Genomic DNA, 23,281 nt, shown 5'->3' on the forward strand with positions numbered 1-23,281 from the left:
GCACGTTGTTCAAACGAACAAGAGTTTTCTGAGAAATCGATATGGAAGATGGGATACAGGTTCGAAAACATTACAGACAAGGGTAAGTCTAAGCAAAAACCGAAAGGAGCCAGAGAAACAGTCTCAACCGGGAAAGCAAACAGACACAACCAACCCGACAGCTGAAATAAAGTAATCTAACAATGGAGTTGATGCCCACTTGCATTATCCAAGACAAGGAGTCACTCTACCTTGTGACTCAAAAGACTTCTTTAAAGAAAAACAACTTGCACACTTCCAGATCCAACACTAGATGGCAGGAGTATGCCAAGCATGTGTATCTACAGTCACACATGCCATTAAACACACACTAACTACATACCCACTGAAGTATGATCTGAATAAGTAAGCATACTTTAGAACTTCTAATATGCTGTTTACCTTTTACAAAAAAAGGCACGCGGTTTATATTTTTCGTTTAAAATCCGGTAGCACACTTTTTTCCTTTGAAGATAACAGATGCCAAACACTTTAGTCCGTTTATATACTTAAACATATGGCATTTCAAGTAAACATTTTCTTATCATGCAGAATGTGTTATTTTACGTGCATCAAGTCTTTATTTCAACATGGCTTTCTTAGTCAGTAAACAGTCTCTGAACACTTGGAACTAATGTGCTGTCGAAGATAAACAAATACTTATAGAGATTAGTATGCTGTGCATGACATATTACATAAGAAGGTAATGCTTGAAACATACGAGTAGGGAGACGAAGGTGGGATCGATGGTGCTGAGACCTACACTTGAAGTTATTCTAAGATGTAACACGGTGCTAAGCTTAAAGGTTGTTGGTGTATTTCAAATGGCAATAAAAATATATGCAAAAAAAAAAAAAAGAAGGAAATGCTGTACGATTGCTGTATGATCTGTAGTTGAATGCAAATGCACTATACTTCTTGTGCAATGTTTTTGCAATAAATGAATGTGCATTTTATTTTTCGTTTAGCGTTTTTTTTGCAGACAAAAAGACAATTCTCTTAAAATAAAATAAAACAACACCTGACAAATATCACAATATATTTTGCATTCTTATGCAGATCCTACTTCAAGTGAGTATTTAGTTAGCACGCAGCATACGTTCTTTTTCGTGGGGGAAGCCCTCTTTCTTTTCAAGATGGCTTCTGTGTTCAGCAAATAGTTATCACCAGCTGCTAAAAATAATGTACTTTGTAACCTACAATGAAAGCACCAGCTAGTAGGCGGAATAATACACATTACAGCCATCAGTATGATGGTGGGGTAAAATAAAACGATGCAAGGTGTGATTAAACTCTGTTTCAAAGTAATGGCTGAAGAGGCTGACCTAAAGCAAAAAAATGGTTGAAGGGGAACAATCTAAAGTCCAATCAATGCATTATTTACAAAAGGTACAGCCAGACCTAAAAGACAATCCAGCCTGAACTGTTAGGCAATGTCCATTTGACCAGTAACAAAATCAATCTAAAACCAGCCTTATTGGTAACGCATTTACAGCAAAGCTTGAACCACAATTACAAGGAAACATTTCTTAATGATGTATGCACCTACACAATTCACCAGGAAATGTTTATGAGGGTAAGAAACATGACCTCTAATTGACACCAATTCGTGCAGATCACCTTGATAGACTTTATACGTGGAAAATTGTGAAGGGCAGCATACAGCAGCCAAACCTATGAACATTAAAAAAGTGTTGAAAACTTTTCATCAAATAAGTAAAGTCTACATAACTGACAGAAAAATATCCACAATCATGACTCGTTGTCAGCCATTCCTATTGAAGAATAAGCCTTGATACTACCAAGGAGATTTTTCTTAGCAATTCATAATTAAGGTTAATGTAGAGGACAACTCGACGAGGAACAGCCTGTTAAAACTTCACTGCAAGGACCTCATTCGCAACCTCAAAGTTGTTGGGAAAGGAGCTTTCTAAATAGCTGGCATAATAGATTGCTTTAAATCTATAAAACCTTTGTCATTGAATGAATAAGTATGAAAGAAGAATGGTACAGATCGCTACAAATGTAAAGCGGTCTATGGTCTCTGAAAGCTTATGGAACATTCTCTTTGTCCGCTATGTATCCAGATTCCCTCATGAGATACAGGGATGCCCTCTGAATAAAAGCATACACGCTTTTACGGTGAGTTTTCTGCTGATGCAGTTAGCATTTCTTAAAAAGGTGTTACGTCAGAGTGAATATGCAAGATAATCACAAACGGTGGACTACCTTAATCATTCTAGATAATGAGTTCCATTGCAAAAGTTGATACAGGTCTCATAAAATAAACGAGTTGACTGTTATGGTTAGCAGTTTTTTGTAACATCCATTGGTGCAAGTGTGCTTTACGGAGTATTCAGAAATGACAAAGAGCCCCCTTGCCACATTTGTCACGGCTTTCTCAAACAAACCAGATACCGGTTGTGGTTGACAACTAAATGTTGCATGTATAAGTGTTACATGGTACAAGCATGGCAATACAATTTCATGAAGACCCCACTGCCACCCATGATACGTGGGTACTCTCATGACTCTTGGTTACAACAACTGGAGCTGTGAGAATAGGGTTCTGTTTTGGTACTGAGCTCATGGATGGCCAGGTTGTAGTTCACATTAACTCACCCCTGTAATATGTATTGAGTACAATCCTTTTCTCTAAATCTCTGCAAGTGTGTGACTACCGTGAGTGTCCCCCTCTGCCCAGACCAGAGTTCTAAGCAACCCGAAGTTAGGTAAGTAGTAGTGGTATGAGTGTATCCACTTTTCTCATATTAATCCCGTGTGCAGGTTTTTGCTGTGCTGATCATCGTGTCTCACAAGTTTATTGTAATAACCTATGATTCTGCAAGCACACAATACATGCTTAAAAGATACTTTCTAATAGTGTAGCATGTAATGTATAGAAATGCCTCCCTCCCCCGTTTTTAGGTATATTAGTACTTTTGTAGAGGTAGGAAATTCCTTTTCCCTTTAGTAAATATTGTAGATAGAGCCAGGAGTGGGGATCCATCTTGCCCTGATGAAAGCCCTTGATTTATCACTGGCACACAACAGGATGAAACATGTTGGAGTAACGGAGGATGATCTGGCGTTTGTACCCAAATTCATCTTTTTTCTCTTCTTTTTAATCATATCTGTGGTACCCACCAGTAAAGTTATCTCCTTTGGGTTTACCTTGAGGAATTCTAAGATAACAACCTGGATCTCACCATTATCCAGTATTTTCTATTAAGAACTCCCTCGTACTGTGGTCAAGTCCACCTGGTAGTATCCCTTTTTAAGGGTGGAATGAGGCAGCCTATGACACAAAAGTGTGGGTGAGGCTTGCTCATCCATTACATGCTGTATAGTAAATGTGACCAGGTTGTTGCTAGACTGCTGAACTATGAATCATCACATCTTTGTGTGGTCTTGTGTTTATGTTTCTGGAAGATGTGCAATAGTTTGACTTTTAACTTTCCTGTGGTAATTTAGCAGATATCAAGGTTAACAATTAATGAAGCGGTGAGGAAATACTTTCCAGATGGTTGTCCTTGACAGTGAGACATGTGGGCAATGAGGCCTTTGAGGATTTTTTGGCCCATTTCGTAACAGATAAAGTGCAACCTCGGCCTTGTTGAGGGGCTTTCCTGTCAAGACAATGTGCAGTGCCACATCATGGCCTTCTGTATGCATACTCACAAAACACCATTATCTTGTGTCAGATGAACAAGAGCAGTCAGTACAGTATTTTTGTTTAACCTAGTGGACATCCTCAATCTTCCTCTTCCTCATCGGTAATATGGGGTATTCACTTAAGTAATCTTTGGAAGTATGAGAATAACAACTGGTTACCCTCATAGCGCCCTTCTTAAGGATGACTGTGTATTGATGGGCCTAGATTGTATTTCCTTTTTTTTTCTATGCTCTACCTCTTATGTTTCTTGAAAAATTACTACATAGCTGACATTACCTGCACCTCAGCACCAAATATACAACCCACTGCACCATTTCCAGTGGAGTCGCAGGACATCGCATGGGGCACTGGGTATCAAAATCTATAGCTAATGACTAGACATTGCTTATAAATTTCTTAAAACAGTTTTGTCACTAAGGAAAATAGTTAATTTAAGTAAGTTAGTAGAATTAATTTCCAAGCGAGACAAATAAGCAGCCAAGAGAGCATCTGACAATTAAATCAAAACTAGAATTTCATGACTCAAATAGTTGCCAATAGAAGTGGCCACACAAAGCTACCTTTTGTAGTTTCTTTAAATACCTATTCATAATTAAGTGAGGACCTGACAGTAATTATAGATGAGAACGCAAACATTGATGCAACCAATCTTGGGACACAGTGTCTGAGTAGACTTTTCAAGAATTCACGTACTTTCAATACGGCTGTGCATCTGAGGTGTCTCCTAGACTACATAAACCATGCGGGGAGGTCAAATTTTCAAAGAATTAGATTTTGCAGCACATAGGCAATGATCAGAATATATCTGTCACCACAAGTTAATGCTGGACTTTTATATTGTTTTTGGTAACAGTCTAGGTTGGCAGTCAGATTGGAGTTGTGAATAGTAAACCCATGCTACTTAACCAGACCTCCAGTAATTGACTGGCATTGAAGACAGAATTAAAAAAAAAAAGAATAAAAAACTGTAGTCTTATAAAAACATCTGAAAATTTCAATAATAAATTGTGAATGTTGGTAATGAAATTAGGAAAAATAACCCACTATAACATAGATAGTTCTGTAATTAACTCTCGTAAGAGAGATGCATGGTGAATAGTGTCAAATGCCACTGAAAAACTGAAATCACCATCTTTTGCATGGTATGCCTTCAGATTCTTGTCTTGGTTATTTTTGCTGGCTGTAGAGCTCTGTACACTTTACTCCTGTTAACCAGTGGTAAAGTGCTTGTTGTCCCCATTTCAACATGATGAAACTGGCCAATCGCTAACTGGCATCTTTAACTTAGCCTTAAGTCCCTAGTATATGGTAAAAAAGTGTACTGTGTGTGTAATTTAAAGGTCACAAGTGGACTCCAGCACACATTGTGCCATCCACTACAGTGACAGCATACAAAGGAGTGCAGGCCTGACTGTGGAGTTCAAACTGTAAATTCGACTTGTCAAATAACCCCATTTTGGCAGGTCTAAAACGTCCTTTTATATATTAGATAGTCACCTGAAAGTAGGCCTTACTATCCATAGGGCAGGATACATGGCATTTAAAAGAAGGGCATGTAAAAGTTAAAATGTTAAACATGTCCTTGTAATAAACATGCCCTAAATGCTATTTTTACTTTAGCAGGATGGGCTGTTCCATAGGACAGCAATGTAGTACAATATTCAATTTAATAAATGTTATCTTCGGGATAGGAAACAGCTACAGATTTGATTTTTTGGACTTATTGAAATATTTATTACAATCCTAATTCATTGGTGGAATCAGATTTGTAATAAATATTTTGTGAAGGGGGCTTTCAGAAAGTCACACTTTCTATGCCTACAGCATCTGAATGCCCATCTGCATGAGCCCAACTGTCATCTAACAGCCACATTGCTCCCTTGATAGGTGAGAACTTGCTCTCAGATCTGAGGCAAAGGATTTGGGTGTGGGGAGATGTTCTGTTCCTGTGGCCGGCTGACCATCTGGGCAGAAACCTAATTACACAACAAGCTACAGGAAGCCTTTACTCCAATTTCCCAGCTGATCAGTTCCAACTGGACCTGCCCTGGACTCTGCTGAAGTGATTCTTGACCCCCAAGTGCTGTCCCTAAGGTCCTGGACCCTTTGCTGGAGTCATAGTGGACCTCTCCTAACAGACCCTGAAACCTGGGACTTAAAAACTTACACTTTTTGCTCCAAAGACCTACAGAGGACCAGGGCCAACGAGCCAACCCAATCCGATGAAGGTGTGTTGCCACTGGGCCAAAGGTTCAGGTTGCTCCTCCTCTGAGCTTTTCTGTAGTAGAAAATCCAGTTAGGAGGGATCTTGTGGAGAAGGTATCCAGCCTCATGGAACCCTCTCTGGCTACAACCTGCAAACTTCACCCACTGATAGAATTTGAGCTCCAAAAACGTTACTAAGTCTGAAGGTAGAAATCATCACCGAGTGAAGGCATGAAATGTATCTGGCCAGTGAGGGACCTACTCTGAGTACAAAATTAAGATTTGTCCCATCTAAGCTTTCAGAACCAAAGTCAATGCCTTCACCATGACCTCTTCCAGTGGCTATCATATGACATAGTACCTACTTCAGCCACCGCCTACTGCCTTGCCCTACTGAGGATTTCTGATTTTCATTTCAGAAACTAAGCCTGAAGGTAAATCTTCTGACCAGGTCGAACCTGGCTCCATTGTGGTGGGTCTTAACCTTTGCCTAGGTACCGGCCAAGCAGAATCAAATGACCTTAGTTGGGCCTTAACACTTTTTGGCACTATTTTTATATATAAAAAATTCACAACTCTGGTTCCCCCTTATTGGATTTGTTTCGTTTTGGTATTATTTTATTTATTAAAATTGTATCCATTTTACTAAATTGGTTCGTGTTTTTTTTCCTGTGTTCTGACTTTATTACTGTTTGAGTACTGAATGAATATATATTACACATTACATCCAAGTTAAACTTGCTGCATATCTACAAGTGGGCTGAGATCAGGTTAATTTAGTGACTTCAGTGATTCAACTGACAGGGCTTGTGAATATTATTTGAGGTGGGTAGTCTCCCACCTCAATTAATACTCCCAGCTTCTCACAGAGATATAGAAGACGAAGCAAGCTGTTGCTGTTGAGTTACTGCACACAGATTTGGCCTTGTACTGTAAAAGAGGCTCATAATCAAGAATGCATGTTTGTGGAAGAATGCAATGGTCCACCTGTTGGCTTGACAGAAGATATATCATAGAAGTGCTGAGGAAACAAAGAATGAAGGCTGATCTGTAGATTTGAGGAGACATGGACTAAAGGCATAAAAACGCCTGTTCATCATTCTGAGGCCAAACAATTACAGGGCGTGTTATTAACTATGCTGCCATCTCACAATTCTCAATAAAAATTGCAGCCTGATTCATGATGTATCAGAGCTGTCTGTGCTGTGATTGACTCTCCTGTGGGAGCACATCTGTGAGGTCTAAGACACAAAGAAGAGTTTGCATGTGTTGCTACCCACTTGATGGTTTAGATGATGAGTACCACAAAGGAAACACATAAGAATCTATAAGCATTGATAGGTGAAATATCAGAAGAAGCCACACTGGTACTGTTGACAACACATTCCACAGTGACAAATGGAAACAACTGTGAGGGTAAATGACAGAGTGGTGGAAAGGCTTACCTACTGCATAAAATACCAGAGGCTTCAAATCTCAAAATTCTCATTATCATCATCCCACAACTAATTCAATCATAAAAATGATTTACTGAAACCTTTGACGTGGCCTTTCTCCACTGAAGGCTAATATTAGAACTGTAACAGAGATATTTCACTTAAATAAAAATGAATCATACAAAAACACAAACCATAAACAATGAAAACGGTTTAGTACCTTTTATTGTTATTATTGATAAAAGCATTATGTAAATTGAAACAAAAACTTGCCTTTTACCCACGATACTGAGGCCTAGGCCTCTGCCTACTTTCTTTTGTAGATCAACATGGAACATCTCCAGGTTCTCCTCATCTTTATACTGGGCCTCATCTCTGTAGACAACCAATTGCACCTTCTGAGGGGTTTGCCTTAAAGCTGTTATTGCATCTTCATGTGAGGCATTCCTTAAATCAACACCATTAACCTGAAGGAGGCAGAGAGGGAGAACATAAAAACTCAAGCCTGTTCTCTAACAATGACTCTATAATGAAAAAATGTATATACATGTGAAAATAAATCTGCTGGAAGAACTAAACACATGCTTCATAGAAGACTCCACAATAGGAAATACACCACCGATTTCACACATATACACAAAAGGACCTCCAGAATAGCAGTGTTTAAGTGATATGTGATTACAAGAAATATGACTGAAGATTCAGGAATGTTCCATGGCAAACAAATCTGCCCCCTTACTGAGGGATATACTACAAACCAACCTTGGCAACACCAGTAATAAGGTGGGCCACTGTCTCTGTCTGAGACATTTACTAGTGTTCCTACTAACCATGTAAAAAATGTCTTTGGATGCTGAAGCCGATAACAATAGCAAAGACAAAAATATTATAACAATAGTATTCTTATTGTAATATAGCACACACTGCAACTTGTAGTTCTAGAACATTCATTACAACTTGCTATTATGTACTAATAGATATATACCACTACTTTGATCACCAACACTCCCATCTGCCATTACATCCACCACTTACTTTGACCCACCATTACTACAAACCTTTAAATACCCATTCATTTCACTCCTTTGTTTGTATCTTCCATTACTTCGATACCCTAATCATTATCAATACGGTTGCCATCTACTTTAACCACACTAGTTCAATCTGTTATTCAAAGCTAACTACAAACCTAAAACAAGCTTTAATCCTAATAATAACCCAACCTCCAAAATTAACCCAAACTTAATCCCAATTAGACCTAAGCATATCTAAATACCAAAATCAATGTATACAGTAAATGTCTGCATTTTAAAAAATAGGCAACCCACTCCCCACCCATTAAGCCGTGTGAAGTTGTTCGGTGATTAAATTAGTGTCACCAATTAAAATAAAGGTAGGATACAGATAATAAAAAAGATTATCATCAGTTACAGTTGATTTTGTTAGCTATGTAAAATAGGCAAGGGGGGGAGATGAGTTTGAAGGTTCTAGTACGTTCCATGCAAAATACAAATAACTTCTAAAGTGACTAAGAATTTTCATCATTTTAGTAAAATGTAGTTGACGCCTAGTGCCACTTCAATTTTTTTTATTATAATTGGTTACAGAGGAACATAACACCTGCACTGTACACTGACATCAATTTCTTTCTTGACTCTGTTAGTTACCTTGGACATGGAGCTCAATAACTGATCAGATGTGACAGTGTGCAGTTCTCTAGATTGGGACCTTTTTATGTATCGAAAAAGAGGCTACTTCCCAGAATGGAGAGGCAAGAAGGCAGCGAGGAATCTGAGGCTCAGCAGAGTTTTGAACAAAAAGAGTGTTACTGAAGGCAAGTAACTTTTTCTTCTGATGGATACTTCTAACCACAGATTTCTCACCTTTAGAATGCTATGTGAATGTGTGCACTGAAGACTATGTCGAGGACCAACAGATGTCGAGGACAGGCACTCTGAATGTTAATACAGTGGTGGCATCCTTGGCTGTGGTGGAATGAGCCCCCAGACTTTCTGCGGGCTGCTTTTTAGCCAAAATGTGGCAATTTTAATGCAACTGACTATCCACCTCGACAAAGTCATTTTTTATGAGGCCTTACCTTTCTTTGCCCCAGACAATGCGGCAAAAAGCTAATCTTCCAGCTGATGCTCTTTCGAGCAATAAATGTAAAAGCTCAACACTCTTTTAGAGTCCAAACACTCTCTGCCACTTTTGAGGGATGAGGTGGATCAAAGAATGTCGGGAGTATGACAGACTGGCTGATGTGAAAGGGAGTCAGAGTTTCCTGTACAAAGCCCACTTTAGTCCATAGCACTAGTTTGTTAAGAGAAAGGTGGTGTAGGGCGGTTCATTGAAAGAGCCTGGAGCTTGCTCACATGACAAACTGAAGTGAAGTTAATTTGGTCCTGACTTTTTTCATGTGTAATTCCTTTGAACCGATGCACAGCTGCTCGTTGTATCTTTTGACTCAAAAGACTGTCTTTCTTCTTCTTTATGAGAAAGACCGTCTTTAGAGTCAAAAGACACAATGAGCAGCTGTGCACTGATTCAAAGGGATTACACATGATAAAAGTCAGGACCACATTAAGGTCCCACTGTGGCACAAGGTTTGACATGTGTCAAACCATTAATAAAAACGCATCACAAGGCATGACTTAAACAAGGACGGTTTGGCCTGTAAATGCAAAAAGGCAAAACGGGCTGACAAATAACCCTAATGGGGCCCACTGCAATTCATTGCTAGGCCGAAGACAAAAACAATAAAACATCAACAGTTTTGTGTTGTGGGCTCCACACTAGGCCACAGATTTGCTCCAGCCTGTGGTGTAAACAAACTTTGTACAGGAATGTCTGGCAGTAAGGATGACATCCATAACCTAAGGTGATAGACTGAAAGCAGTCAATTGTGTCGCTCAATAAACACCCATGGAGGTGTAAATTGCTCACGTTTGGGAGCAGCACCCTGCCCTGCTGCCTTGACAAATGATCCAGTTGAAGTGGTAGCCTGTTCGGAGGACGGATGCTCATACCCAGAAATTTTGGGCATCACACTCTCCTGGCCCAATTGAGAGCCACTTGGATGACTTGGACCCGGTCAGTCCTGATATTCTTCAGAACCTGGGATAGGAGAGACAGGGAGGAAAGGACTACTGTTATTCCATGTTACACTGTAGCCTGAATGTGCCTTGTGGAGACAGCGTTCTGGGAAAATCAAATGGACAGAAATTGTGACCCTGTGCATTCGCATTCGCAACAAACAAGTAACTTACCTTCGGTAATGCCTTATCTGCTAGAGACACAGACAAGCTGCAGATTCCTTACCTTAGAATTCTCCCCAGGCACCAGAATATCAGTAAAAACTTTTCAGCAGTACCTCTGTGCATCGGTAGAGGGCACCGTGCGACTCAGTACATTGGTGGAGTCCATTTAATCCCTCCTCCAACGTCTCATGTGTAATGAAGTGGGATTTACCTTGCAACTGGAAGCCTGAGTCAAAAGACCTTCCGGAGCAGGGTGTTGAGTCAAACAAATCAGTGTTGCTTGGTGCCTGGCTATGGCGTATGCCCACCTACCTTTTTACTGGCAAGCAAGAACAAGGCTCAGACCAGATACTCAGCAATTTATAATTTAGGGCTCAGTGAAACCCTTCCTAAGCTTCAGCAAGCCCATTAGTTTTGACCTCCACAGAAGGAGTGCATTCAAAAACTCAGAAGCATGCTTAATCACTACAGCAAAGGAAGCACTTTCTTCTGCTGTAGCTTGGGAGGCAGGGCACCACTCAGTATCTGGGGAAGTATCCTGTGGCTACTGTAAATTCATATACAAGTTATTATAATTTGAGGAAAATCATCCCCATCATCTCTGTTGTCATCTCCTAATAGCGCAGACTATGATCAGAGTCGGTGGCAATGAGATGGTGGGGCACCTGAGGGCAGCTCCATGGTAGAGGCAGAGTTTTGTTTAAAACTGACTGTAAGGGAACGGGGTATGTCAGTTTGAACACGACCCCAGTTGGGGCCAAGACTAACACAGCTAAGACTCAGAATCGGCAAAGTGTCTCTCCCCGGTGCTTGTGATATCGGGACCGGTGTAGAAGGACCTGGAACAGGTTGTGGAGCTGAAGTAAAAGTAGGGAAGCTGAGGCAGATTCAAGAGGCACAGATGACGCAGAGGATTGACCTGCAGCAATAACCTGACTGGAAGCTCCTTGGGACCTGAAGGTGTGCCAAAGGGAACCAGAAAAGTGCTTAAACTGCGCAACATAGCTTCCCTTAAGGCTTCCATCTGTTGTAGTGCACCGATGACTTAGAAATTTTGGGTGAATTGGGACCAACTGTGGAATCGGCTCCTCAACTGGGGACCAGGAACGAGACAGAGAGTCCCGCTTGGTCTTCTTGTATTTCTGGACTTATCAGATGATGATGGTGGTGGCAGCAAAGAGGACTGTTTGCTGGGATGAATACGTGCCCTCAACTATGAGCAGGAGTGGGGCTTGCATGACTTTTTCCAATACTCGCCATCGAACAGCTTAATTTCAAAGTCCTGGATTGCCTCTGGGGTAATGAGGGTGCATTCTTCACATGACTTATGCCCCAAGCCCAAACACCAAAGGCACATCCAAGATCCCAAAAGTGAATCCAAGGATCAGTAGGCTGAACTCTTGTTTGATCCACAGGGATTTTACAAGCTTCCAGAGGCCTTGCCTGATTTTCAACTGACCAGACACAACTGGACATGACATGGCCCCCTCTGCTAGCCTCTGTGCAAGTGGGCCCTAACTCCAAAGTGTTGTCCTCAAGGTCCTGGATTCTTGCCAGGAGTCAGAGTGTACTTCTCCCTGCTAACTGAAAGTCTCACTGGGTGCGATGATGCTGAGCGATGCAGAACCTCGCACTGCAGTACCAAGCTCGATAAGCTAGCCTGGTAAACAAAAGGAACACTGTACCTAATGTACTCTTACAAACAGGTGCTAGACCTAAAGTCCCCTAAAAACAAAACTAAAGCTAAAACGGTTTCAAAGATGGTAAACCTGGTAGGACCTAACATAGTTCATTCAGAAACTAGACCTAGCTCCACAATTTTCAGCCCCATGGCTATGTTGTCTAAGGAGAGGAAAGCCTAGAAATAGACAACCTACTGTATGATGACTTTACCAAATGACAAGGCTATAAGGAAAATGCTGTGCATTTTGTACCTGGTGCACTGCACATGGCTGCCACTAGAAAAGACCTGTAGGGAACACTTAGGAAAATGAAGATATAAAATATAATGAGTATGTAAACCAGTTGATCTCTAAGTAAGGATCTGATGTAACATATGAGATTTCAGAGAACTTACAAAATAAATTGTGACTTTTTCCGACCAAGATAAAAAGCTGGGTGACCTAGCTCAAAGAACGAACAGCTTGCAAAATATCAATAAAATCTTACAACTAGGTGGGGATAGTGGTGACGAACTAAAGATGGTTAACGACTATATCTCTGCCTGTGGTGAGCCCGCCTTCAACAACCAGTCGTCGAGGTAGGGGGAAGGCTGAAACCCCTAGCCAGCGCAGATGAGGTGCGATCACCACCATCACTTTCGTGAACACCTGAGGGGAGCTGGTAAGGCTAAAGGGGAGCACAGTAAACTGAAAGTGATCTGACCTACCACAAACTGCAAGTAATGTCTGTGGGCAAGCAGGACGGGAATGTGAAAGTAGGTGTCCTGCAAGTCCAAAGCTACCATCTAGTCTACAGGGTCCAGGGCCATTAGGACCTGAGCCAGAGTGAGCATTTTGAACTTCTCCTTTCTGAGGAAGAGATTGAGGGACCGTAGGTATAGGATGGGATGGTGCTCCTGGTTCTTTTTGGGCATCAGAAAGTAGCAGGATCAGCCACCATTACCTACTTCTGACAAAGGGACCATCTCTATGGCTCCCTTGGCCAAGAGAGCTGTAAGTTCCTCGCGGAGAAGTGCCAAGTGATCCTCTGTTATCCGATCGTAGGATGTGGCATGGGTGGAGGGGCAGTTTTGAAGAGAAGGGAGTAGCAAAACCCACTTGTCCACTGTGATGGATTCCCAGAGGGGCACTTGATGGCAAATCCTGCCTCCAACTGGTCCATGATGGAGCAACGGGACTAGGAAGGTTTGGAGACTGCAGCAGGGGGAGGGAGCGGACTGGACCAACTGCTACCTCCCTGAGCCACTGGAATGTTGGATCCTGCGTCCTCATCCACGAAGAGGCTGGGCAGCACGCGTTACACGGTGGCCAGAGGGAAATGGACATGATCGGGGGACCCTTCTGTAGCCATGAAAGGGGCAAAAAGTGGACTGAGGGGTGCGAGGAGCAGCTGTGAGGCCAAGGGACCAAGCTGTAGCCCAGGGCTCCTTAAATCGCTTGTGCGCCGAGTCTGCTTTGTCTCGGAAGAGACGGTTGCCATTGAAGGGCATGCCATAAGCAATTGCTGGACATCCCCTGAAAAGTCAGTTGTCCTCAACTAATCGTGGCACCGTAAGGCCATCTTTGACGCAACCGTTCTGCCTAGTGAGTTGGTTGTGTCCAGCCCAAACCGAATTGTGAACTTGGCTGCATTCCTCCTGTCAGCAGCAGCTTGGGAAAGAACGGACAGGGCCTCCTACGGGACCTGTGACAGCAGATGTGCTACCATATCACAAAGTATAGGAGTAGTGGCCCAAAGGGCATGCAGTGTTCACAGACCTCAACATCAGATCGGAGGAAGAGAACAACTTCTTCCCAAATTGGTCCAGTTGTTTTGATTCCCTGTCCAGGGGTGTGGAAGGGAATGCGCCAGAAGAAATAGAAGCCGGGATGACCAAACTCTCAAGCGCAGGATGGTCAGGAATTTAGGGTCGTTAGCGCAGCCTTATGGCGGCGGGCAATTGTCCTGTGGACAGGAGCCCCTGTGCTGGGTTTAGACCACATCCCCAGCAGAACATTAATGAGGTTTGATTTAAGGGCAAAAGGAGTTCAGATGTAGAAGCCCCGGGCTGAAGCACCTGGGTCAGGAGATTAGTCCAGACAGCCACGGAAAGCAGCTCAAGGCCAGGACCTCAGCAGCTGTTCTCACCACCACTGAATATGAGGCTCCCGCCTCCACAGCCACGGTAGGGGGAGAAAGCATGGCAGTGTCAGGGGCGATGTCAAGACCACTGGCTTCACCCAACTCCTGTGCCCAGTACACCCAACTCCTGAGCCCAATCTACATCAGGGTCATCTAGCTGGTATTCAAAACGGTCCAGCAACACCTCCATACTCTCACTATACCCGTTCCCATAGGCATAAGGGCCAGGATCCAACCTGGGGAATGAGATCCCCATCGAAGTAGAAAACTACATTGGGCGACATTGGTCCAGCTCTGGGTAAGAGTCAGGAATCAGTATGGGGTCAACGCCGATCATGGGCCTCACCGACGTCTGGAATGTTGTCTTCTGTTCCAGCGCCGGGGAATGGTGCGAGGCATAATCGGTACCAAAGCGTATCCGGTAACTGATCTTGGTGTGTCCTCCGCAGCCAAAGCCACTGGTGCAAAACCCAAGGGGGCCCCCGCAACCATACTGGGCCCGAAGGCATTACAGGAGGGTCAGACTGCCCAAATATGAGGTGCATGGCCTCATAAACCTCCCTGAGTTGGGCATGACAGAGACCTAGAGCGAGAACGCTCCTTCCATGTTGCATCATCTGAGCGATGGGGTGAAGTCGAAGAACACTTGTTCTTCAACTTCTTCTTGTAACCCGAATGGCCCGATGATTTGGAGTGGGACGAGGATGAGTGGTGATGGCTTCATGGGCTATCTTGTGACATTCCTCTCGAGCGAGACCAGGAGTGACGCAGAGCCGAGCGCTGGGCCGCCATGAGCTTTAGGGACTGCTCCCTCAACTCCCTCAACCCCTTCGGGTCCATGGCCCGGCACTCGGGGCAGGACTTCAGGTTGTCGTCGCGCTCCAGGTACCACAAACCCACGAGATGCAGATCTGTCACTGACATCATACGATGACAGGAGTCACACAGCTCGAACCCGGTCTTACAGGACTACATGTTGATGCACCAGATGGTTAAAAAACTTCAACAAAACGTCGAAAACTCAGTAAAAAATGACTGAGTGCTCCTCTTCTCCGGATCTGCAGGTAGGCTGGCACGGAAAAAAAAGAACTGACATCAGTGCGCCGTGGTGGCACTTATATATGACCACGTCATCATCACGGCGACCACAAGGCTAACAATGGATACAGAGTCGACCGACAACACCTGACGGCGCACAAGGGTACTGTTCAAAGGAAAATCTCTGAATCCAGATTGATGCCTGGGGAAATTCTAAGGTAAGAAATCTGCAACTAGAAGTCTATATCAGACACACAAGACAGCCCTATATCAGGGTGCACTGATAGCACATGCTTAGAAGTTAGATTTCTTGAATTTCCCCTGACACACATTTAGTTAGGTATATTTGAAGCCAATTAGAGAAATTCAAGTGTGTGGGGGGCGGGGGGGGTTTCCTGAGCAAGCCAAATGCCAGAAAGTGCACACTCCTACGTACTAAAATTAACAACCTTGACACACAATGTCAGGGGCCATAACAGCCTGACTGAGCACCCGAGTATTCTTTGGGAGCCGTGGGGAATATGGGCTGAAATCTGCTTACTGCAGGACACATCTACTCTGAACAGGCCAACACCACCTACACTCTTCAGATTTCCCCAAACAATATCATGCCATGAACTCGAGTCATACGTTTATAAACTGAGGCATCAAATAGGATAAGACGCGTAGTTTGATAACAGTCACAGTGAGTGGGAGAAAGAGCGAATTAGTCCTGTTGTGATATGTGCCTCTCACCCAGTCCAAGAGAAGGTCCTAACTCATGTCATCCAGGAGATAGTGAAGTTCTCCTCCAACTCAGTAGTAATTGGGGATATTTCAATATGGTAATAAACACTACCCAGTTTAAGTCATAGCACAGAGCAGGAGGGACACCTAAGCTATTGACAGAGGGGAAAACTTGGTTAGGTGTCTGAGGTTTAGTACATGCCCTGCAACACCCCTACTCACTGCTATCAGGCTATTCCAACTTTTCAGATACACACCAAAGATATGTGGGAAAAGACTACTTGTTAGTCAACCAAAACCTGGTAAAACTGGAGAAGGATGTCATGCAGAACTCCAAGACTCTCTTTGACCATGGCCCCCCATTTGCAGATCAATGGTAACTCAAGCCCTAGAGGTATGCGGACCTTGAATGACTCCTACTGCAAGATCCAGTTGTGATTCATGATATTTAGGAGAAGATTAGGGAGTATCTAACACTTGATAAAGAAGGAGAAACTGGTCAGAAGATGGTGTGAGATGCCCTCAAGGCTGTGCTTCAATGCGTATTTATGCAAGAGGTATGTTGCCTCAAATGCATGAGGGAAGCAGCATTTGGAAAACCTATCATTGAGCTTGAGGAGCTAGAAAGCAAACTTAAGTCTAATCCACCCAGAAAGATCTGGAGAAAACTCACTTTGGTATGGGAACAGCTACGAATCCTAGAATACAATAGAGCTTATTATATACTAAACAGGATGGTACCCTGATTTCACAAAGGGGTAATGAAGTGGATTTACCATTGCCAAACATATTGCGCACAAACCAAGCTTTAAGGTATTCTGAGGAAATCAAAGATGGGAATGGAGAGACCACCACTTCACTGGGGCAGGCTTGTTGTGATGCATGGGACAAGGATTACACATAGACACTGATAAACTATAGTGTTTCAGAGACCATACGTGTGCCTTCTGTCCAACAGGGTATGTACTGTGGGACTCTGTGCTTTAACATGAACAAAATCTATACATAGCCTCTGTCGCTTGCACTACTTTGTAAAATGGGGCCATCCTGTCATACATATGGGCTTAACCACATTTCCCTTGCCACTGATGACTCTCTTTGAGAACTCAGTGTCCGCATCTGGGCTGAGAAGCCCCGGATTCCAAATCTGGAGAGATTTACAAAAAGGGCACCCTTAGATCATTCGAAGACATGAAGACAAGATACAATATCCCTGAACAGAAGTGCTACCATTACTTACTACTTCGACACTGGGTGCTGAACCCATCAGTCAGAGAAGGAGCCCCAAGACCACTTAAGGTCTTTGAAAGGTTTCTCCAAACACTTAACACTACTAAACACTTTGAACCCAATATATATGCAATCCTCAAGACACAACAGCCCATTCCTAAATACAGAAAGTAATGCTACCACAGAGTAGAAACACTGTGAGGAAACATGCCCTTTAGGGAACAATTTTGCAAACCAGGCTAATGTCAAAGATCTAACATAGGTGGCATTACAGCTCGCAGTGGATGCACAAAATAGACAAGACCAAACCCAAAATATGTAGGAGAAACTGTGGAGGTAAAGACTGGATGCATCACACATTATGGTCATGCCTGAAGACTGCTCAGTTCTGGAGTGAGCACCTTGATGACATTTCTCAGGTCACTAGTAGAGAAACAGAAAAGCCCAGAGATGATCATTTTGGATACCTGAATGGAATTATCTACCCCCCTATACTCAGTCACTGCTTCTAGCTACAAAGCAAGTTATTTATCACTTTGGAGTCAAAATGTTCTTCCAACCTCTAAATCCAAAGACTCTGTACTCTGCTAGGTCACAAACAAGCTGTACTGAAAGAGATGGCACAGATGTCTAATAGACTGTGGAACCCAGCTGTATAGGGTTTGTTCTTTTATTTCTCTGAAAAATGAGACTGCCTGCTTCACGTTGTGTCATTACAAAAAGTTAATAAACATGACTGAAATCTAGAACTTCCTAACTAAGCATAGATGAAACAGGCATTTGGAGGGATTCAGATTGGAGAGAAAGCTATGCTTGACGGCTTAGAGACAGAGGAAATTCAATTTATGGGGAACAATATCCGGATCTTGAATATCTCAAGGGCACAGAAGGTAGAGTTCCAAGACTTTTGTGACTGGGTTAATTCAGCATATAATGTCCAGAATTTGGTAGGGGAATCCAAAAGGTGCATATGAAGCCATTTAGTTTACATTTTAATCAAAGATTGTCCAGTACATTTTTGATGTACACCCTGAAAAAACAGATGCTATCTATTGCTTAAAAGAGCAAGATCGCTCAGTATTAAGGGGTTAGCTCGGACATCAGAAAGTTAGCAAACGCCCAACAATGTGAGCTAGGGAGGGTTAGGGACAGAGAGGCTAGAGCTGATAGAGTGCAATCAAGATAAAAAATTAACAGTAACATGGTAAAACAAGATGTAGAATGTCAAACAGAGCACTGATGTTGATGACAATTCAGAAAATTTGCTCCGACATGGGAAGCAGCAAATTAGTTAAAATAGTTTTAGAATAGTTTGGAGAGTGTTTTTAAGTGTGGGCATGGTAATAAGGTCCTACAACACCACAAAGAGGGAAAAATGAAAAAAGTTAATTAAAAAATCCTCTAAATTTCTAAAAAGAAGACAAAAATTCCATCTCCGTAAAAACATCCTGGAAAGTATAAGGGAAACCAGGCTTCTTTCTTGAAATGGGCTAAGGATAGTTCACAGAAGAGTTAAGAATATGCAATATTTTAAGAAGCAAAGATATGATACACTGTTGCAAGAACCCATCTATCAGGGACCAAAACGAAAATAATATTTATTGGATAAAAGGGTAACGTACTGTATTTATTCCCAGTAAAAGTGCAACACAAAATCTTTTCGAACTACTGCAAAGCTGAAATACTTTTGGCTAAGACAGACAAGTATACTCCTTGTACTTTACAAAGACTCCTTTACAATAAATTGGCGTTTCCAGTCCCCATACACTAGCATGATACTTTAACATTTACAATAACAAAAATCAAGAACACTCTTCACCAGCCCCTTAAAACAGGATAACTAACTTGAGACTTTTTCTACATAAAACTATAAAAAAAAACTTAGTTTGATTGACACCTGGTGAGTAAAAAAAGGATTCACCTAAGTTTATACCTTTTATTTTTTTTAAAATAGGGTCACTTTTCCAGATTAGATTATTTTTATATCCAAGAACCATTGGCTGGGAGCATCAAAGAGATTGATCATTGCCCTATACACGTTGCTCATCATTTTCAGGTCACGCTGAAGCTGTAACAACTTTGGATAATCTATGTCGGAGCAAGGTTGAGAAGGACAACTTTTGATATGTTAGTATTAGACAACAATGCTGAATTATGTTTTTCATCCAGAGTTTAGGAACAATGTCCGTTGCCATGGCATGGGCTGCTTTTAAAGCACTTAGTCAAGGTCTCTTAACACAACAATGGTTTATAGTGGAAATAAATCTAGGTGTAATAAAAAATACATTTGAAAGTGAATTTCTTGAGACACAGCAGCAGCTGGCTATCATGTTTGTTCGGTCTAAACAATACCAGGAAGTAATAAAGTGTGTTGATATTCTAAAGATACTTAAGTGTATAAGATGTGATGAATGGAATGCTTCAATTATTCTCACCATAGGTAATTACTCAGACTGCATCCCAATCCACTGTTATTTTGCACACCCGGGCAACCCACTTTAAACCCAGCCATCTGCAAATCAGACTTGACTCTGCTCCAACTGGAACAGTCCAGCCAGAACTGCCAAGCAGGTTCCTCCATGAACCAGAACACAACAATCAGACTGGTGTCGCCCCGATAAGAACTCAGCCAAGTAGAACCTGGTTCCACAGGCACAGTGCGCACGGGACTCACGTCTGGGCATATCTGTCCCACTTAGGGCAACACGCTGAAATATACCAAAAATGATGGGCGGGATGCTTGAAATAATCACAGCCACTGGTAATTACTGGAGCCACATCCCAATCCATTGTTATTCTGCACACCATGCCACCTGAGTTTGGACCCAGTCACATGTAAACAAGTCTTGACCCCGTTCCAATGGGAACAGTCCAGCTCAAAATGCCAGACGAGTTCCTCCCTGAACCAGACCTCAAGCAACCTAGGACTGCTTTCATTCTTATTACTGGAACCAATCTATACCTGGCTGAAGAATGGTTAGTTACTAAGTATATTGGTGTTTGGGTCTCTATTGATTATGTCTTCAATTTTCACAGTTCTCAGGGTTTTTTTGCCTCACAGGTCGTCAGGAATGAGCACAAATAAGAGTGCATGGACATACGAGGACAAATTAAACAAAATACATTTCCTATAAGGGTGAAGGGCAGGAGAGCAAACCAAAGGGATTGTTTAACTTTCACCAATGAAAGAAATTATTTTTGTTTCTTGGATGGGTCAAAGCTGCTCCTTTTTGGAGACCACCTACGAATAGCTGCCAAAAGACCCCACATCAGGCGACACCTTCAGCAAGTCCTGCTTTTTAGCCAACAATAGGTTGCCTTCTAGGACATGTGGTTTTGATTTCAAATTAAAAGTGACAATATTTTAAGTTCGGCAAGCTAAAAAGAAAAGACCAGTAGAAGATGTATTTCAAACCAAAAGGGAAATTGTCAGTTTTGTAATGTGTTTTGAGAAGGAAGGTGAAAAGGTCCACATAATACATGGGAAAAATAAGTGCCAATATCTGCACAGTATAGGGATATTGCAAGTCACTGAGAAGTTCTGAGATCATGAAGAGGCACAAGACCACACGAAGAATGCCTTCAATGGTCACAGGCCTCTAAGGTGATCTAGGGTATCCTTTAATGTAAAGTAAGGGGACTTTATATTCAATATATTATCAGAGGGTATGAAAACATTTTAATAAGCTAGAATCAGAAACGAGTACCCAAGCATTGACTTTGCTTTAAGAGTAGTGACCCCAAAGACATTGCGATATTCCAGGAGTCCTTCTGATGGGCAAGAAATGGGTGCATGTCTGTTCAAAGGCCATTTTTTCAGCACTGGCAGAAACAAGCACATGTTTTCGCTTTTGCTTGTGGTGGAATTGATTTTTACAAGCGTGGCATCGCTAAAACAAATAGCACATGCATGACCTGGGTAAAATCAGGGCTAGCTTCCTGAAGGGAACAGAACCGGGAAGGCAGCACAAGCCTCCCTCACTCAGAGAACAACTAAGGAACTGTGCTCAGCAGTGTAAGCCTCTCCTACACATGTTATACAGCAGCACGACTGATGCTCTGCATAGTTGAAAGTAAAAAAAAAATTAAAGTGCTACAAGGTGGTCAATGCTGGCCACATTATAAGTCTTGTTTTTTTTTTACTTTCAACCCTTCTGCACATATATAACATGACTAAAAAAAGATGTTGACAGAGCTAATTGATCTCGCACGGGAGCAACCTATTTGCTTTACAATGCTTGTTGTCCGAGGTGTGTTCTGGTATAGGGTAATTGGAGCTTGTGGTAAGTGCAGTCAGACTTTAATGCCTGGCCCAGCAGAGGAAGTATGATCCACTCTCATGTCACTTCGCAAATTTCCAACAGGTAAACTGAGATATGAATGGTTAACCTCTTAGCTGCTGGGCCTTTCCCCCCCCAGTGCTGAGCCCTTTTTTGGCTATTTGGGGTAGTTCGCGCTTAGGGCTTCATAACTTTTTGTCCACATAAGCTAACCACGCCAAATTTGCGTCCTTTTTTTCCAACATCCTAGGGATTCTAATGGTACCCAGAGTTGGTGGTTTCCCCTGGAGGAGACCAAGAAAATAGCCAAAATACAGTGAAAATTTTGTTTTTTCCAAAAAAATGGGAAAAAAGGGCTGCCGAAGAAGGCTTGTGGTTTTTTCCCTGAAAATGCCATCAACCAAGGGTTTCTGGTGCTGAAATCACTATCTTCCCACCTTTCAGGAACGGGCAGACTTGAATCAGAAAACCGAATTTTTCAACACAAATTTGGCATTTTACTGGGACATACCCCATTTCTACTATATTTGGTGCTTTCAGCCTCCTTCCAGTTAGTGACAGGAATGGGTGTGAAACCAATGCTGGATCCCGGAATGCTAAACATTTCTGAAAACTAGACAAAATTCTGAATTCAGCAAGGGGTCATTTGTGTAGATCCTACAAGGTTTTCCTACAGAAAATAACAGCTGAAATAAAAAAATATTGAAATTGAGCTGAAAACAACAGCCATTTTTCTTTATGTTTTACTCTGTAACTTTTTCCTGCGATGTCAGATTTCTGAAAGCAATATACCGTTTTGTCTGCTGGACTCTTCTGGTTGCGGGGATATAAAGGGCTTGTAGGTTCATCAAGAACCCTAGGTACCCAGAGCCAATAAATAAGCTGCACCCTGCAGTTGGTTTTCATTCTATACTGGGTATACAGCAATTCATTTGCTGAAATATGAAGAGTGAAAAAGAGGTATCAAGAAAACCTTTGCATTTCCAAAATGGGATCAAGATAAGGTTTTGAGGAGCAGTGGTTATTTGCACATCGCTGAATTCCGAGGTGCCCATACTAGCATGTGAATTGCAGGGCATTTCTCAAATAGACGTCTTTTTTACACACTCTCTTATATTTGGAAGGAAAAAATGTAGAGAAAGATAAGGGGCAATAACACTTGTTTTGCTATTCTGTGTTCCCCCAAGTCTCCCGATAAAAATGATACCTCACTTGTGTGGGTAGGCCTAGTGCCCGCGACAGGAAATGCCCCAAAACACAACATGGACACATCCTATTTTTTTTATAGAAAACACAGCTGTTTTTTCCAAAGTGCCTACCTGTAGATTTTGGCCTCTAGCTCAGCCGGCACATAGGGAAACCTACCAAACCTGTGCATTTCTGAAAACTAGAGACCTAGGGGAATCCAAGGAGGGGTGACTTGCGGGGCTCGGACCAGGTTCTGTTACCCAGAATCCTTTGCAAACCTCAAAAAGTGGCTAAAAAAACAAGTTTTCCTCACATTTCGGTGACAGAAAGTTCTGGAATCTGAGAGGAGCCACAAATTTCCTTCCACCCGGCGTTCCCCCAAGTCTCCCGATAAAAATGATACCTCACTTGTGTGGGTAG

General features: G+C 42.3%; 1 protein-coding gene across 6 annotated transcripts in view; it reads right to left on the reverse strand.

Annotated features, from left to right (window-relative positions):
- Positions 1-23,281, reverse strand: part of PATJ (PATJ crumbs cell polarity complex component) — a 1,201,300-nt gene that overhangs the window by 180,649 nt on the left and 997,370 nt on the right. For all 6 annotated transcript variants that reach the window (XM_069232550.1, XM_069232545.1, XM_069232547.1 and 3 more), the window contains one exon: positions 7,609-7,802. In XM_069232550.1, the coding sequence (XP_069088651.1) occupies positions 7,609-7,802 (194 nt within the window). The remainder of the gene's footprint in view (positions 1-7,608; positions 7,803-23,281) is intronic.

The sequence above is a fragment of the Pleurodeles waltl genome, chromosome 4_2 (genome assembly GCF_031143425.1).
Source record: "Pleurodeles waltl isolate 20211129_DDA chromosome 4_2, aPleWal1.hap1.20221129, whole genome shotgun sequence".
NCBI classification, from domain to species: domain Eukaryota; kingdom Metazoa; phylum Chordata; class Amphibia; order Caudata; family Salamandridae; genus Pleurodeles; species Pleurodeles waltl.